General features: G+C 31.9%; 2 protein-coding genes across 2 annotated transcripts; both read right to left on the bottom strand.

Annotated features, from left to right (window-relative positions):
- Window positions 1-2,308: 2,308 nt before the first annotated feature.
- LOC134245917 (uncharacterized) lies at window positions 2,309-3,370 on the bottom strand. The gene has a single exon (XM_062728154.1). It carries the CDS (start codon window positions 3,368-3,370, stop codon window positions 2,309-2,311), a length of 1,062 nt encoding a protein of 353 aa, XP_062584138.1.
- A 599-nt stretch (window positions 3,371-3,969) lies between these two features.
- On the bottom strand, window positions 3,970-14,890 carry LOC134245916 (biorientation of chromosomes in cell division protein 1-like 1). The gene is made up of 3 exons (XM_062728153.1): window positions 14,878-14,890; window positions 5,458-5,559; window positions 3,970-5,273 (listed from the first exon to the last, which is right to left on the bottom strand). The coding sequence occupies exons 1-3, from the start codon at window positions 14,888-14,890 to the stop codon at window positions 3,970-3,972; spliced, it is 1,419 nt and encodes a 472-aa protein (XP_062584137.1).
- Between the last annotated feature and the right edge of the window lie 1,482 nt (window positions 14,891-16,372).

The following is a 16,372-nucleotide window of genomic DNA, read 5'->3' as shown; positions in this document are numbered from 1 at the left end:
TGAAATGAAGAAACATTTTTATTATATTTCACACGGATTCTTTCGGTCTTATTATACATTTCACAAGATTGGGAGATGACATCCAAAGTCAAAAATCATTTTCTTTGTTGCATTCTGTTATAAAGTATCCGAATAATTTTTCCGAGTTGATGAAATGTGTATCTTATTATAAACATCTACTACAATATTGATTCGTTTTCTCTTTGCAATAACAATGCCCCGGAAAATTGCGATTACACGAATAAGTATTAAAACATGTCCCGGAAAATCATCCAAGCCCAAGGTGTAACATAAATGATATTAATCGAAGTCTAGTGAGAACTTTGTTTTAAATTTTAAAAATAAAAGTTGTTGATCGTACTTTTCAAATACAAGCTACATGTATTGCTTAATAAAGTGAACACATTCCGGATTTATTCACCTGTGAAGGTATGGATTACGTGACATATTATCTATTCTTAATAGGTCAACAACAGGTTAATGGTATGTAAATGTGCTCACCGATCAGATTCAAAATCCTTATACTTTTACATGTGTAAGTAGAAAACACAGAGAGCAAGGTTGTTCAACAAAGATATTTTCACACAATTTTTTTAGATATAATATTCACATTATATTTCGATCTCGACGTTGAACAAATCTGCGCTCGATGTCTACGAAAGCCGCGAAGTGGGTACCTGTCACAAATTTCTTTTGATATTCATGAAAATCAAAGAACCCCACCTTCAAAACACAGCTTCGCGTGTCGTCTATTGCAATTATTTGATATTTTTAAACCCTGGCGCATAAACTACAGACATAAGAGAATAATATAATGTAATTTTTAAGGATTTTAATGATGGTTGAAAAAATTGACGAGTAACCGGGGACCACAGGTGATGCGTTATTGAGACTTTTTCTTTGTATTGTTTCATGGACTTCCGACCCTGAATATTGTTCGTTGTCTTCGTATATTTTATCTGTAGAAACTGTTATACATTTTTTTTCATATAATTCTACACATGTATTAATAAAATTTGGCTCTTTCAGTACAACAATTCTTTTATATTTTACAAAAATAGGTTGAATTTTAAGTGAGGATTCAATTTTGGTATTTTTAGTGAGGATGGCGAGATCGCTTAATTTAAATATCCCTTACAATTTATGTGAAACTAGAGGTTACTATTATAGTACTATATGTTAAAATGTATTAAAAACACTAAAACTATTTTAAATCATATACTAATTGTAAAGGACAAAAGAACTAAATTTGCACTGACTCACAAAGAAGACATATAATTTTTCACGTTTTAAATTGATAATGTATAAAATCATTCAATCATTTTTTTTTATGTGATTCTTATCAAACGTTTAAAAGCAGAAAGAACAGTTTTCTTCCTTTTCATGGTTATGCGTTTTTGTCCATGTTTGCATAATATTTCTTTCAGCTTCTCATAAAAAGAATTGCAAAATTCATTCCTTTCACTATGATCTTTAGAACACACAATATATCTTTCTCCTGTCTTTGTTAGAAATTTTTCAAACAATTTATCCTGTTTTGATAGTCCTTCTATCTCGTCTTTTACTACTAAGTTTTCAGGTTTAGTGAAAATTATAATTAAGTGTTCAAATAGTTCATCTCCAAAAAGTTCCAGGACATTTTTTAAAAATGTTTTTCTCTCCTCTGTATATCTTGTCATTGGGAACACAGTGCAACCGCATGAAAATATTTTCTTTCATAAACAATAGTATCAACAGCTTCTTTTAAAACCGGTGTATCGTAAAGAGTGATCAAGTTCTCACTCATGGCATACTCTTCTCTGTTCATTTCTAAAATTAGACAATCATTTTTTTTTTCTTCGTGAGTGGAATTTTTTTTCACATTGTCTCTGACAGGATCCATTGCTTTACCCTCATTTGTAGCAGTTTGATTGATGTCTTCTGATCTATTGGGTATAATAACTCTTTCTGACACCTTATTAGATAAATTCTTTTTATCGTTAATTGTCCTTCCACTTCTTTCATTGCCTTTAGAAACTTGTTTTACAGCTGAAAATGTCTTCATATTTTCTGATTCATCTTGAGTTTCTACTTTGGCTTTAGGATATTGCTCCTTGGGGTTCAATGTCTCAATGTTTGTTGATTCAGTACCTTGATCGTTAAGATTCCTCTTGAGTTTCTTCCTTTGCTTTTGAATCTTGTTCACCAGCGTAAAATGACTCAATTTTTGCCGATTTACCTAATTTATCGTTGGGTTTCTTTTCATTTCCTTCCTTCGTGTTGGAGTCTCTTTCCTTAGAGTTCAATGTCTCAATACTTGTTGATATATCTACTTAATCGTTGAATTTCTCTTCGGTTCCTTCTTTGCCGTTATAATCCTGTTGTCAGGGTGAAATGTCTCAGTGTTTGTTGATGTACCTTTTTGATGGTTGGAGGTGTCTTCTGTTTCTTCTTTGGTGTTGGAGTCTCGTTCCTTAGAGTTCAATGTCTCAATACTTGTTGACATATCTACTTGATCGTTGAATTTCTCTTCGGTTCCTTCTTTGCCATTATAATTTTTTTCGTCAGGGTTAAATGTCTCAGTGTTTGTTGATGTACCTTTTTGATGGTTGGAGTTCTCGTCATTTCCATTAGTTTTTCTTTTGGCTTTAGTGTTTTGTTCTTCAAAGTTCAATGTCTCAATATTTAGTGGTATATCTGCATGATCATTGGATTCCTTTATAGTTTCTTCTTTTGCTTTTGAATCTTGTTTCCCAGGGTTAGATGACTCAATATTTGTTGATTCTTCGATTTGATGGTTGGATTTCTCTTCAGTTCCTTCTTTGCCTTTAGTATTTTGTTCGTCAGGATTAAATGACTCAGTATTTGTTGATGTAACTTTTTGATGGTTGGAGTTCTCTTCTGTTTCTTCTTTGGTGTTGGAGTCTCGTTCCTTAGAGTTAAATGTCTCAATACTTGTTGATATATCTACTTGATCGTTGAATTTCTCTTCAGTTCCTTCTTTGCCATTATAATCCTGTTCGACAGGGTGAAATGTCTCAGTGTTTGTTGATGTACTTATTTGATGGTTGAATTTCTCTTCTGTTCCATCTTTGCCTTTAGAATCTTGTTCCTCAGAATTCAATGTGTTAATGTTTTTTGATTCATCGATTTGATGGTTGGATTTCTCTTCTGTTCCTTCTTTGGCTTTAGTATTTTGTTCCTCAAGGTTAGATGACTCAATGTCTGTTGATTTTCCTATTTTATGGTTGGAGTTCTCATTTCCTTCTTTGGTGTTGGAGTCTCGTTCCTTAGAGTTCAATGTCTCAATACTTCTTGGTATATCTACTTGACGATTGAATTTCTCTTCAGTTCCTGCATTGACTTTAGGATCCTGTTCCTCGGAGTTCATTGTCTCAATGTTGGTTGATTCATCGACTTGATGGATGCATATTTCTTCTGTTATTTTTTTGGAATTAGATTCCTGTTGTTGGGGTTAAATGTCTCAGTGTTTGTTAATGTACGTTTATGATGTTTGGAGTTCTCTTCTGTTCCTACTTTGGTGTTGGAGTCTCGTTCCTTAGATTTCAATGTCTCAATACTTGTTGGTATATCTACTTGATGGTTGAATTTCTCTTCATTTCCTTCTTTGACTTTAGAATCTTGTTCCTCAGAATTCATTGTCTCAGTGTTATTAGATTCATAGACTGGGTGGATACATATCACTTCCGTATCTTTTTTGGCATATCCTTTTTGTCATGGTTTAATGCTTCAGTGTTTGTTGATGTACCTATTTGATGGTTGGAGTTCTTTTCTGTTCCCTCTTTGCCTTTAGAATCTTGTTCCTCAGAGTTCAATGTGTTAATGTTTGTTGATTCATCGATTTGATGGTTGGATTTCTCTTTTCAATTTTCTTTGGCTTTAGTATTTTGTTCCTCAGGATTAGATGACTCAATGTCTGTTGATTTTCCTATTTGATAGTTGGATTTCTCTTCAGTTCCTTCAATGGTTCTAGGATCTTCTTTCTTGAGAGTTCAATGTCTCAATGTTTGCTGATATATCTGCATGATGGTTGGATATCTCTTTATTTTCTTCTTTTGCTTTAGAACCGTTTTCTTCAGCGTTCAATGTCTCAATGTTTGTTGATTCCTCGATATAATAGTTGGATTTCTCATCAGTTCCATCTTTGTCTGTATGTTTTTGTTCCGCAGAGTTTAATGTCTCAATGTCTGTTGATGTACCTATTTGATTGTTGGAATTCTCTTCATTTCCATCAGTTATTATTTTGGCTTCAGTGTTATGTTCTTCAGAGTTCAATGTCTCAATTTTTACTGGTATATCTGCTTGGTGGTTCGATTCCGCTAAAGTTTCTTCCTTTGCTTTTGAATCTTGTTTCCCAGGGTTAGAAGACTCAATGTTTGTTGATTTACCTATTTGATGGTTGGATTTCTCTTCAGTTCCTTCTTTGGGGTTGGAATCTTCTTTCTTAGCGTTTAATGTCTTAACATTTGTTAGTATATCTACTTGGTTGTTGAATTTCTTCTCCTTTCCGTCTTTGGCTTCAGAATCTTCTTTCCCAAGATTCAATGTCTCAGTATTTGCTGGTGTATTTACTCGATGGTTGGATATCACTTCAGCTCCTGTTATGACTTTAGAATCTTGTTCATCGGGGTTCAGTGTCTCAATGTTGGTTGATTCATAAACTGGTTGGCTGCATATCTCTTGCATTCCTTTTTTGGCTATAGAATTTTGTTCCTCGGCGTTAAATTTCTCAATATTTGTTGGTATATCTACTTGTTGGTCGGATTTCTTATCTGTTCCCTTTTTTGCATTAGAATCTTGTTCCCCAGGGTTAAATGTCTTAGTGCTTGTTGGTGAACCTATTTGAAGGTTGGATTTGTCTTTCGCTTCTTTTTGGTCCTTAGAATCTTGTTCCTCAGCGTTCAATGTCTCAATATTTGCTGGTGTATTTACTTGATGGATCGTTTTTACTTCTGAATCGTTTTTGGCTTTGGAACCTTTATCCTCAGAGTTCAATATTTCAATAGTTGCTGGTATGTCTGATTGATGATGTGATGTCTCTTCAAATCCTTCTTTGACTTTAGTATCTTGTTCCTCAGCATTAAATGTCTTAATATTTGCTGATGTATCTATTTGATAGCTTGATTTTTCTTCAGTTCCTTGTTCAGGTATAGCAAATTTTACCTCAGCATTTAATATTTTTGTTTGTTTAGGTATGCCTCTTCTATGGTATATTAGTGTTTCAGTTCCGTCTTCTTCTTTAGAATCTTGTATCCCTGTTTTGGAATTGTCTGCTGAAAAAAATAATCAAGATTTTATTTGGTTCTTTAATCAGTAATTTTATCTTCAAGAACAATAATTCATACTATGAGGAAACGTAGAATATTGTTTCACCTAACATCAATATTAGATCGGATGGACATTTGCTGTAGCAAGCCATAACACTTTTTGTCAAGCCATTTAGAAGAAACGTTTTGCCTCCTTTGGTCACTTCCTTTCCCAGAAGACTATTAATAGTGGTGCTTTTTCCAGATCCACATTCTCCAATGAATAAGACTTCAATAGACGTATTCTGTGTACCTAAAAATCATAATGTTTTGACTTTTTGAGGTTTTTTTAAAAAAATCTACAATAGTATTTATAGACTTCATTCCTTAGTTATAATGATATTGCAGATAAAGGTTTTTTTTTTAATTGCTTTTGTTCGCGGGTATGTAAAGGAAGCTTTCAAATTGTCGTTGACTGTGGTTTTATTGTGTGAAAACTACAATAGCGAAACTTTTCATTTTTATACCATATATAACTTACATTTTCTTCAGTGTATATGCAAAGTTTGAGGGAAAACTACCGTCCAGGTGTTTTTAAATACAGGTATATTTACCAAAGGATTATGTAGGGAAATGCCAATTTTTAGCACTTTAAAGCAAATTATACCAATGCTACATTAGACTTTTTGTTCAAACTATGATATTTGATGTGTAGTACTATATTATACCATATATGTAAGAAACACAAAATTCTACCTTCTTGTTGCCAGAGGGGGCATCTCAAAATGCCAAAAATTAACGAATTTTCCTGTTTTTATAGAGTGCGCATGGGAAATAAGGAAGCATACAAAATATTCTACCTTGACTTAATCAGTGCGACATTATGAAGTCATAGTTGGCGAGATGACGTCAATTCGAAAACACAAGTTTCGTAATATTGGTATTTAACAATGTAATTTAACTCTAGAAAATGAATAGAAACATGTAAATATTAACAAAAATGAAATGTTCTTATTCTGTTATGCTGTATTCTGTCATTTTGATTGAAATCTACCATCAATGACGTCATATGTGTACAGCAAGTAACTTTGGAATTGATCAGTGTAAAGAGAATTTGGCTAAGGCAACATGTACAAAGATTCGTAAAATGGAGTTTAAAAGCAAATATTGTGAATATTTTGTGAAATTTATATGGAGTTCTGTTAATAAAACAGGTTTGCTAATTTATATTCATCGATTATATTTTTTTTTGAAGACAGTCAGCTATATACGTATCCCGGTCGGCCTCTCCTCTGTCATTTGTGACCAAAAAAAAAAACAGAACAACAATAAGCTGTAAATTTCAAAACATAGGATTTATACAAATGGAAAGTTTAACACCTAAAATACTTGGAACGTGCTGCTAGAATCTCGAGTTAAGCATGGTTTTATGAAAAATCCCTGTTCTAGTGGCATATTTATGCCATCCACATAATTTTTGTCAACGTAAGATATCACGTTAAGTCAAGATAACTATCGCGTCAAGTTTCTGGTTTGTCGTCAAACACCGACTTTATATTGTACAGTCAAGATAAGCTGTCGTATTTTTTCGATAGCTATCTAGACAAAACGAGATAATTTGTCTTGTATAGCGATTAAAAGTTATCTCGTCATGTCAAGATGGCTATTGCAACAAAACGTGATAGATAGCTTATCTTGACTTGACAAGATATAAAGTCGGTGTTTGTCGACAAATCAGAAAGTTATCATGACTTGACGCGATAGTTATCTTGATTTGACATGATATGCTATGTTGACGAAAAATTATGTGGATGGCATTAATATGCCACCATAGTATGCTGTTCATATGTAAAAAAAAAAAAATCAAAACATCGCATAATGTTTTGTGCGAATGTGTGGAAAATTTATTTTACTGACGGGACATTGGAATTTTAGCAGCACGTTTTAGGCAAAACACATATTTTCAACTACATTATTTACTCAAAGAAATTATTAAACTCCGGAGTATTGTTGTTCTGTTAGCTGTTTTATTAAGGAAATGATGGCGTGGTTGTGGTGCACGTCGTTGCGTTAGACACTATGTTATCTTTATGTAATAAAGAATTATAGTTCACGTTTATCAGCAGTTTTGGTAAATAATCAAACTTAATTTTCTTTAAAATGACTTATATGCCTCCTTAACGTACCTGCGTATAGTACAAAATGTGACGGAAACAAAGGATTCATATGAAAACATATTAAAAATAATGGAGATATTCTCAAATTTCTATGTTTGAAATTTTACGTGCGTATGTTTATTACTTTTTCTTCAATAACATTTTATTACCCCTTTCTTTAAGAGTTTCAGTTTATAATAACGTCAAAACATACTGTAACGACGTCAACCTACCTATCAATTACAAAATCGGCTAAAAAATCAGTTATATAAAATTGTAATACATTTTTATATCTATAATTTCTTAATTTTGTTTAATTTTAATAATTAAGCGCAAAAAGTTGCTTTAAAACAGATAATACGCTTCATTTTTACTATGATGCGCAATGGAAACCACAGTCGGCCCCTTCAGTTTAATAACTTGCCAAGGCCGCTGATAGAACGTAAACTATTATTTAAGAAATAAATAACAAATTTATAAACTTCAATGTGAATTGAAGTGGATCGGTCACGTGATTAAATCCTGTTAAGGCCGAAGGCCTTCTCATGAGATTTGATCACGTACCTACCACTTCATTTCCCATTGAAGTTTATAAACTTGTTATTTATTACTTACACACACACACACACATATATATATATATATATATATATATATATATATATATATATATATATATATATATATATATATATATATATATATATATATATATATATATATATATATATACATTTGATACAGACAATTCAATATTTTTGAATTTAAATTATGGCACTAACCGTCCGTCGTAGATTTTGAAAAATGACGCAAGGTGTAAATCGGTTTGCATGGCGGTTACGCTTTGCATGCATTAGGTTAAGGAATCTATTTCGAAGGGAATATTTTGTGAAAGGCTACTTGTGATCAGTTATAGTGAACAGATTGTTGTCTGGGAACATTTTTATTCGTGAAAAATGATAATCGATGCTGAAAAGACACAAGAAACACGTCCGAAGTTTGATGATAAAAAGTTGGAGGAATTTCGGTCGCCGGAAAGGGATGGATGGATCCGATGGATTGAGACAGTTGTCCGAGCCAGTTAATTTGCAATTTGATCAAAAACATTCTATGGTTTCAGTAACTAAAGGCATACTTATCGTAAAACACTGATAAACACGTAGAAACTAGCGACAGCTTTACATTGAACTGTGAAAACGCCGAGGTGATTGGCAGCTGTTCATGGCATGATTGCAATGATATTTTTCAACAGATTTACACATTTATCGTGAGTAAAATTTAAAGTTAAAATAAAAGTTTATCATGAAAATTTTACCAAAGGTTTTCCTTAAAAAATTAGGATGAACGTTAGAGACTGTGCAGCCGACAAAAGTGAAGAAAAATGTAAACAAAAGCTAGGCTCCTAGTTTTCTCTATGTACACAGGTTGAATCGATAGACCAAAAACTATATGAAATATTTGTTTACATTTAAAATAAAATAATTATCAATTTAATTGTTTATTTTGTTGATTTTTATACATGAAAAGCAAGTAGAGCATGTTATTTTATAATTTATGTATCGGTAGATATTATTGCACCGTGTGATTAGGTCACGTATTGACTTCTGACAAACTTCATACATAATTGAAATTATTATCTCTCTGTATGTTTATATAATGGAGAGATACCACAAATATATTAACAATTGCATAAAACATAAAAATGTGTCTAAGGCAAAGAAGTGCACCATCACCACGGTATCACGTTACTCTATTAATAGCGAAATGTTTCCTAATAAGAAAGCTAACAGAACAACAATACCCCGGAGTTTAATAATTAACTTCTTTGAGTAAATAATATAGTTGAAAAAAAAATCTATTATGCCTTAACAGTGCTGCTAGAATCTCAATGTCCGATAAGTAAATAATTGTTCCACACATTCGCGAGAATCCTTACCCGATGTTTTGAAAATTATACATATGACCCGAGATTTTTTTGTAAAACCATGCTTACCTCGGGATTCTAGCAGCACTTAAATTTCCAAGTATTTTAGAAGTTTAGCTTTCAATCTCTACAGATCTTGTGTTTTGGAATGTCCAGCTAACTGTTGGTTCTTTTGCATTATTTTTGTCACGAATGACAGAGGAAAGGCCTACCGGGAAACGGTAATAGCTGATTGTTTTCGAAAGCAAATAAATAACCGTATACGTTTAATAAACCTTAAACCTTCACTCCCTATAAAATTCACATAGTATTCACGATATTTGCTTCTAAACTACATTTTACGCGTCTTTGAACATGCCTTCTTAGCTAAATTCTCTTTACACAACATTATATATTCCCAACTTATTTGATGTACATTTATGACGTCATCGGTCGTCGATTTAATCCAAATGACAGATACAGCATAACATGATAAATTTTAAATGTTAATTTCTACATTTTTTTATTCATTTTCCTTAACTAAAAACAAATTTAAATATCAATATCACAAAAATTTGTGTTCTGTAATTGACGTCATTTTGCCTACTACGACGTCAAATTGGATCACTGATTTAGTCAAATTAGAATATTCTGAATGCATCATTATCCTGCCTCTGATAAAAATCGTGAAATTTCATTAGTCAAGAGCAATACTGCATGAAACGGTGTTATGCTGTCTACCCACCTCATATTGCTAATGTGCCCCCTCGACGTGACCAACCCACCATATATTTAAAATTTACCAGCCACACATCATCAATATACTGCTTTCCAGGGATGGGGTAATTGAATAAAGTAATTGTAATTGAGTGTAATTAATTACATTTTTCAAAGTAATTGGAAGTAATTTGTATTTGAGCAAGCCTTCAATTACAAGTAATTGAATGTATTTAAATACATTTCAAAAAAGGTCATGTATTTTCAATTACTTTTCAATTACATTTCAATTACTTTTTTGCAAAATAAAGTTTATATTTAAAAAGGTGTCTTATACTGATACATAGTTTTATACTAGTGGGTTTATATTACTTATTCCCATGTTTTATAAATCTCAGTTCATCCTATTCCCACTTGCAAATAACAATGATTGTTTAGATAGTTAATTTGTTTTACAGTAATTAGACAAACTACATCCCCTTTTAGATTTACCTGTATTCTATTCATTTTAAGATAGAAAATAATGAATGGAATTGTGATAGATATTATTCATTTCCTTCAAAAATATGGATTTGAGAAAGTAACAAAAAAGATCATGCCATACATCATACTGGTGTAGCATGGGTTTGTGTTTGTAAAATAATTAATTGTCTCATAATGTTTAATTTGTTTATACAGTGTGTCACACTCATTATAAAGTAAAGGTCTAATTTTGACCAGGTGTGAACCCCTATCATACCCAAGAACAAAAACACTGAATGAAAGTTCGAATTCGATCGCTATAGAAAAAATCTTATTTAAAAAAAAAATTATTTTTTTTTAAAAAAATAAAACTCAAAGTAATTGAAATGTATTTAATTACATTTGTCAAAGTAATTGAAAGTAATTAATTACATTTGAAAAAATCAATGTAATTGTAATTGCAAGTAATTGACAAAATTATCAATGTATTTGAAAGTAATTAATTACATTTCAAAGTAATTGACCCCAAGCCTGCTGTTTTCATGTGACCCGCATGGAGCTTCATCACTGACGTCCTTGCCCAATATGGATTTTATCAAGGACCCCTATGGAACGCCATCACTGCCTTATAGCATAAAACTATGCATTCATTATGTCAATCTATCATCACGTGATGTGAACATATCTTTACGTTATGTCAATTTTTATGGGGTGTTGTAAAAATGTCTTTACATCATGTCAATGCTTCATTACATGAAGTGAACACATTCTTCCATTATGTCAGCACTTCATAACTTGAAGTCCAAAGTTCATTATGTGAAGTGAAAATATGTTTACATTGTGCTAAAACTTTATTACGTGAAATGAATGTATGTTAATATTATTTCATTTCTTTAATATGCGAGGTCAAAATTGCATTACGTCAAGTGAATTTCGTTTTACATGTGTTCTATGATTAAATTTATCATAACGTTAAGTCAAAGTTCATTCCCTTGTGTGAGTGTATATTTCTATAATAACAAAGCATTATTACGTGATGTAAATGTATCTTTATTTTACGTCGAGGTCATCACAATGTTAGGTGAAAACATCTTACCTTTATGTCGGTGCTTTATTACGTGATGTAAAAAGGTTTATAACATAATGTGAACATATATTATGGAGACAGCCCCGGCGTTCCATATTATATCAACACTTTATTACATTATGTCAAAACTCCATTCCGTGATGTGGATATATAATTACGTTATGTCAAATCTTTCTTATATGATTTAAGAATATCTTTATATTGTGTTAACTCTTCATCATGTTGATTCAAATGTTCATTACGTGGTGTAAAATACATTTACATTATGTCAAAGTTGATAACCGTGTTTTCACGACGGGAAAGGGGGGGGGGTGTTCTGATTAATTAGGACGAATTAGAGACACATTATATAAGGGGGGTCTGGTTTCCTCTTTTTTTCCGACATAATTTTATCATAGAAAATGTTTATTGAAGGGGTTTGAAATTCCGCCCCACTTTTTGCTGAAGTATCAGGGAATTTTTTTTAGGACTGATCGAAATTGGACCCCCCCCCCCTCCCCTTTCACCCAAATAGGATTTTTGAGTTTGGACGTTATATTTTTCCTGGCTGACAAACCTCCTCCAACTTTCAAAAACGATGCAACGTCACTGGAACTAGTCATTTTTCAACCATTCCAGGTCCAGAATTCTGTTACAAAATTCTACCAGTCCCTCACTGGTTCTTGAAAAAGAGTAGCTATAGAGGAACGGTATGGTGTCTAAGTTGGGGACCAGGGGGTGAAAGCCTGGAAGCTCTCAGGCTTTAGTGTTTTTTTTATATATAAAACGTTTCAACTTATTTCGGTTATACTTTATGTGAAACTAATGCAATGTCCTACAAAGTAAAACCAATTGATTAATTTCATGCATATTTTGGTCACTAAAGATGAGAGGGGGGACCCCCCTCTCCCCACCCACACATCGGTGCACGTATGAAATGCGAAAGACAAAGGAGGGTTAAAGACTGATAAAAAGCTTAGGACAGTGTTTTGTAGTTAGATCAGAAGTTTCGGACTTTTCAAAATAAAATGAAAAAAATTGCTGCATTACACATTCTATTTGATTTGCGATAATTATGAGATTAAACGGCCATTGATTGAATTTCGACGTTAAAAAAAAACAATCGTCAATAAAGATTCCACGGGAACATGATCCTATTTATAAATTTTAACCTGATATTTAATTAAGGAATTACTAAGTCTTGTATATAATTTAATATTTGATATATTTAATTTAAATTATTTGCATGTTTAACATATGTGCAAGTAATATTGAAAACACGAAACGAACTTTTAGGCATAACCTAAACCTTACGTCACACAATAAAGAGTTGAAATATTCTAAGATATACTGACAAGAGGCTAACCATTTTAGACACAATATAAAGATACAATGGCATAACATAATAATGATTTGTCAAAAAGTTAGGAAAAATTGACATCATGTAATGAACTACTAAGACCAAATAGTAGAGTGTGCACATAATGTAATAATGAGTTGAAAATATATAAAAACATCTTTACACCACGTAAAATTGTTTTGACTTAATGTCATAAAGAGCTGATATAATGCAATAGAAGATTGGCGTAATGTAATTAAAGTGCGAGTTAATGCCATAAAGACTAAACATAATGTAATGGAAAGTTGACATAACGCAATAGTAGTGTGTGTAAATGTCATAAAGAGTTGACATAATGCAATGAAAGATTGACACAATGCAATAGTAGTGTGGACTAATGTCATAAAGAGTTGACACAATATAATGGAAGGTTGACATAATGCAATAGTATTGTGGGTTAATGTCATAAAGAGTTGACATAATGTAATGAAATGTTGACATAATACAATAGTATTGTGGGTCTATATAATAAAGAGTTGACATAATGTAATGAAAGGTTGACACAATACAATAGTAGGTTGTGTGAATATCATAAAGAGTTAACATAATGTAATCGTAGGTTGACACAATGCAATAGCAGTGTGAGTAAATGTCATAAAGTGTTCACATAATGTCATGGAAGGATGACGCAATGCAATTGTTGTGTTCTCCTATAAGGCAGTGACGGCGTTCCATAGACCCCACATATTTCCGCATTACTCCTCTATGTGTCTACATAAATAATATTATTACCCCTGCATTGCATTCTAAATATATCGGTCTTCTTAAAGCAAACATATTCTCTTATTTCAATCATGGTATAATTTTGTGAATGTCTTTATACCGAAGATGTCTATAAAAATTAATGGACAGTAGTGCTTTACTTTGCAAATATTTTCTATATCATTACCTAGACAGTAATAGGTAAGATTATTAACTTAAAAAATACGCATATTCAATTTGATGAATGGCAAACATATACAACATTTTGGGGGATAACTCTTGCGATATCAAGTAAATTTTAAGTGACGTCCAATTTGACGTTGATGATAAAACGTTGAAATGATATTATATATATATACAGTCTTTGACACATAAGGATTAGGAGATAATAATGTGAAAATGGTAAGTTGCAAAAAATTAAATTAAGCTACTCCGATCCTCAGGTTCCAAAAATCAAGCGTTGACTAATTGAAAATGCTCACAAAAATGTCTCTGAATTTTCAAAGCAACGTGTTTTTACCCATAGTAATTATTCAAACTTCATCTTTCAATTTAATCATATTATTTAGAAAAAATTAGTAGATTTCAAGTTTGTTTAAAGTCATTGAATATAACACCTGCATTTTCCAATTCAAATTTGGGCTTTCGAAGATATTCCACAGTTTTTATACATATAATGTCATTTAATTTCTTTTATTTACTTCGATCATTTTACAATGCAAAGTGTATAAAGTTTCTCTTGTCATTGCAAAGCTCCATAATTAATTATAATTTCATATCATGTAAATAAACATTGGTATCTATGATAAGATAAAAATGAACATCAATCTCTTGATATATTTTAATTTTAAAATGCTTTTACGGGGTAAAAATTTCGACTTTTAATTAGACCTTTCTGAGAACTTCAAAGAACCTTGGAGCACATTGAGAAATGAAGATTGTTGCATGAAAAGATTTATTTTTCAAGCTTCATTTTAAGACTTTTTAAATTGAATTATAAATTAAAGAGTCCTTCCTGGTTGAGGATAGGAGTCCCTTAAATAGAATTAGATCGAAATGTTTGAAGATGGGGTACATACTAGTATCAGGTAGGTGTCTGATTGGGAAAACATAAAAATCTGTATTTCTTTCACAAGCAAAGTTATTCTTTTCATACATCAAGTTTTAAAAATGGGCAATATTAAATATATAAATACAAAAGCAAAGACAATATATATGTGTATTACCTGCTGCCGCCATTTCGCTTTTATGTTAAAGCCACGTCGTGATTTTTTTTTTCTTTTTATAGAATAGCGAATCAGATTTGTGTACGAATATTAAAGGGGCTTATCAGCACCGCGGTATATGTAGTGTAGTGGATCATTGCACATAAAATAATAGGCATACCCTTTTTGGGTTGTTTCTCTTCAAAACATGGCAGAAGGTAAAAATAATATTCTTCTATTCTTTTAATACAAAATTTAAAAAATATAAAAGGTAAACAAAAGCTATCTATTATTACTCCTCTACTGTTATAGAATGGGTGTATGTTCCAGAATTATGTTTTATAAATCATTTTTTATTAGCGAAAAATAACATCAAATGAAGGAAAATTAGAAAAATATATATTTATAGTATGGTCGATTCAGGTCATTTTTTTTTAGCTTCTGCGTGAAGAATATGGAGATAACGAACAGTATTCAATGTCAAAACTAATAAAACAATACAAAATAGGAGCAGAGAAAACTACGGACCTTCAAAATATCAGAGGTGGGATCAGGTGCCATGAAGGAGTGAATATCCACTGCCGAATTGTCACACCCTCTGCGTGTGCTCGATGTCGGAAAATAAGGGTTAATTCCGTCGTCAATTCACTGTATAAAAATGGACTAACAATTAGTTTGAACAAGCAAATTCAAAGAATTGTGGTCCCCCGCTTTCGGTGTCTTTGTTGGTGAGATGTTATTTTTTATGACATATTGTGTGTAATATGAACATCCTATCATATGTCATTTCATAGAAATTATCATTGAAGTTGATTTTTTTGGAGGATGAAAACCCTTATCCTGACCGTTAAAAAGTTATGGCCAAAGTTAACGTTTTATAAAAGTAGGTCAACTCCAAGGTCAAGATCAAAGGGTAAAAGTTGTTGATGAAAGGTTTTCTCACAAGGATTACATATGTGAAGTATAAAAGCCCTAGCCCTTACCGTTCAAAAGTTGTGGTCAAGGTTAAAGTTTTTACATAAGTACGTAAATCTTTAAGGTCAAGGTCAAAAGGTCAAAGTTGTTGATATCCAATGAAAGGACTTGCCACAAAGAATACATATGTGAAATATAAAAGTCCTAGTATCTACCGTTCAAAAGTTGTGACCAAAGTTAAAGTTTTTTAAAAAAGTAGTTAAAACTCCAATGTCAAGATCAAAGGGTAAAAGTTGTTGGTATCCAATAAAAGATCTTCTTAAACCAAGTACGAAAGCCCTAGCCCTCATCGTTCAAAAGTTATGGTCAAGGTTAAAGTTTTTTCATAAGTACGTAATCTCAAAGGTCAAGGTTGTTGGTGTTCTATGAAAGGACTTGCCGCAAAGAATACATATGTTAAATATAAAAGTCCTAGTATCTACTGTTTAAAAGTTGTGACCAAGGTTAAAGTTTTTAAAAAGTAGTTAAAACTCCAAGGTCAAGGTCAAAGGGTAAAAGTTCTTGGTATCCAATAAAAGGTCTTCTCACAAGGATTACATAT

Source organism: Saccostrea cucullata, unplaced genomic scaffold, assembly GCF_032062105.1.
Source record: "Saccostrea cucullata isolate Sc308-1 unplaced genomic scaffold, CSIRO_AGI_Scuc_v1 ctg4104, whole genome shotgun sequence".
Lineage (NCBI taxonomy): Eukaryota > Metazoa > Mollusca > Bivalvia > Ostreida > Ostreidae > Saccostrea > Saccostrea cuccullata.
Note: the sequence above shows the minus strand (reverse complement) of the source record. Positions and strands in the feature narration are given on the sequence as shown.

Bases quoted from the DNA above. Each gene is read 5' to 3' on its own strand.
- LOC134245917 (XM_062728154.1), bottom strand. From the start codon at position 3,370: ATGAACTCCGAGGAACAGGATCCTAAAGTCAATGCAGGAACTGAAGAG.
- LOC134245916 (XM_062728153.1), bottom strand. The intron at 5,274-5,457 runs GCAAAACGTTTC...TATTTTTTTCAG, and splicing joins AAAGGAAGTGACCAAAGGAG to CAGACAATTCCAAAACAGGG.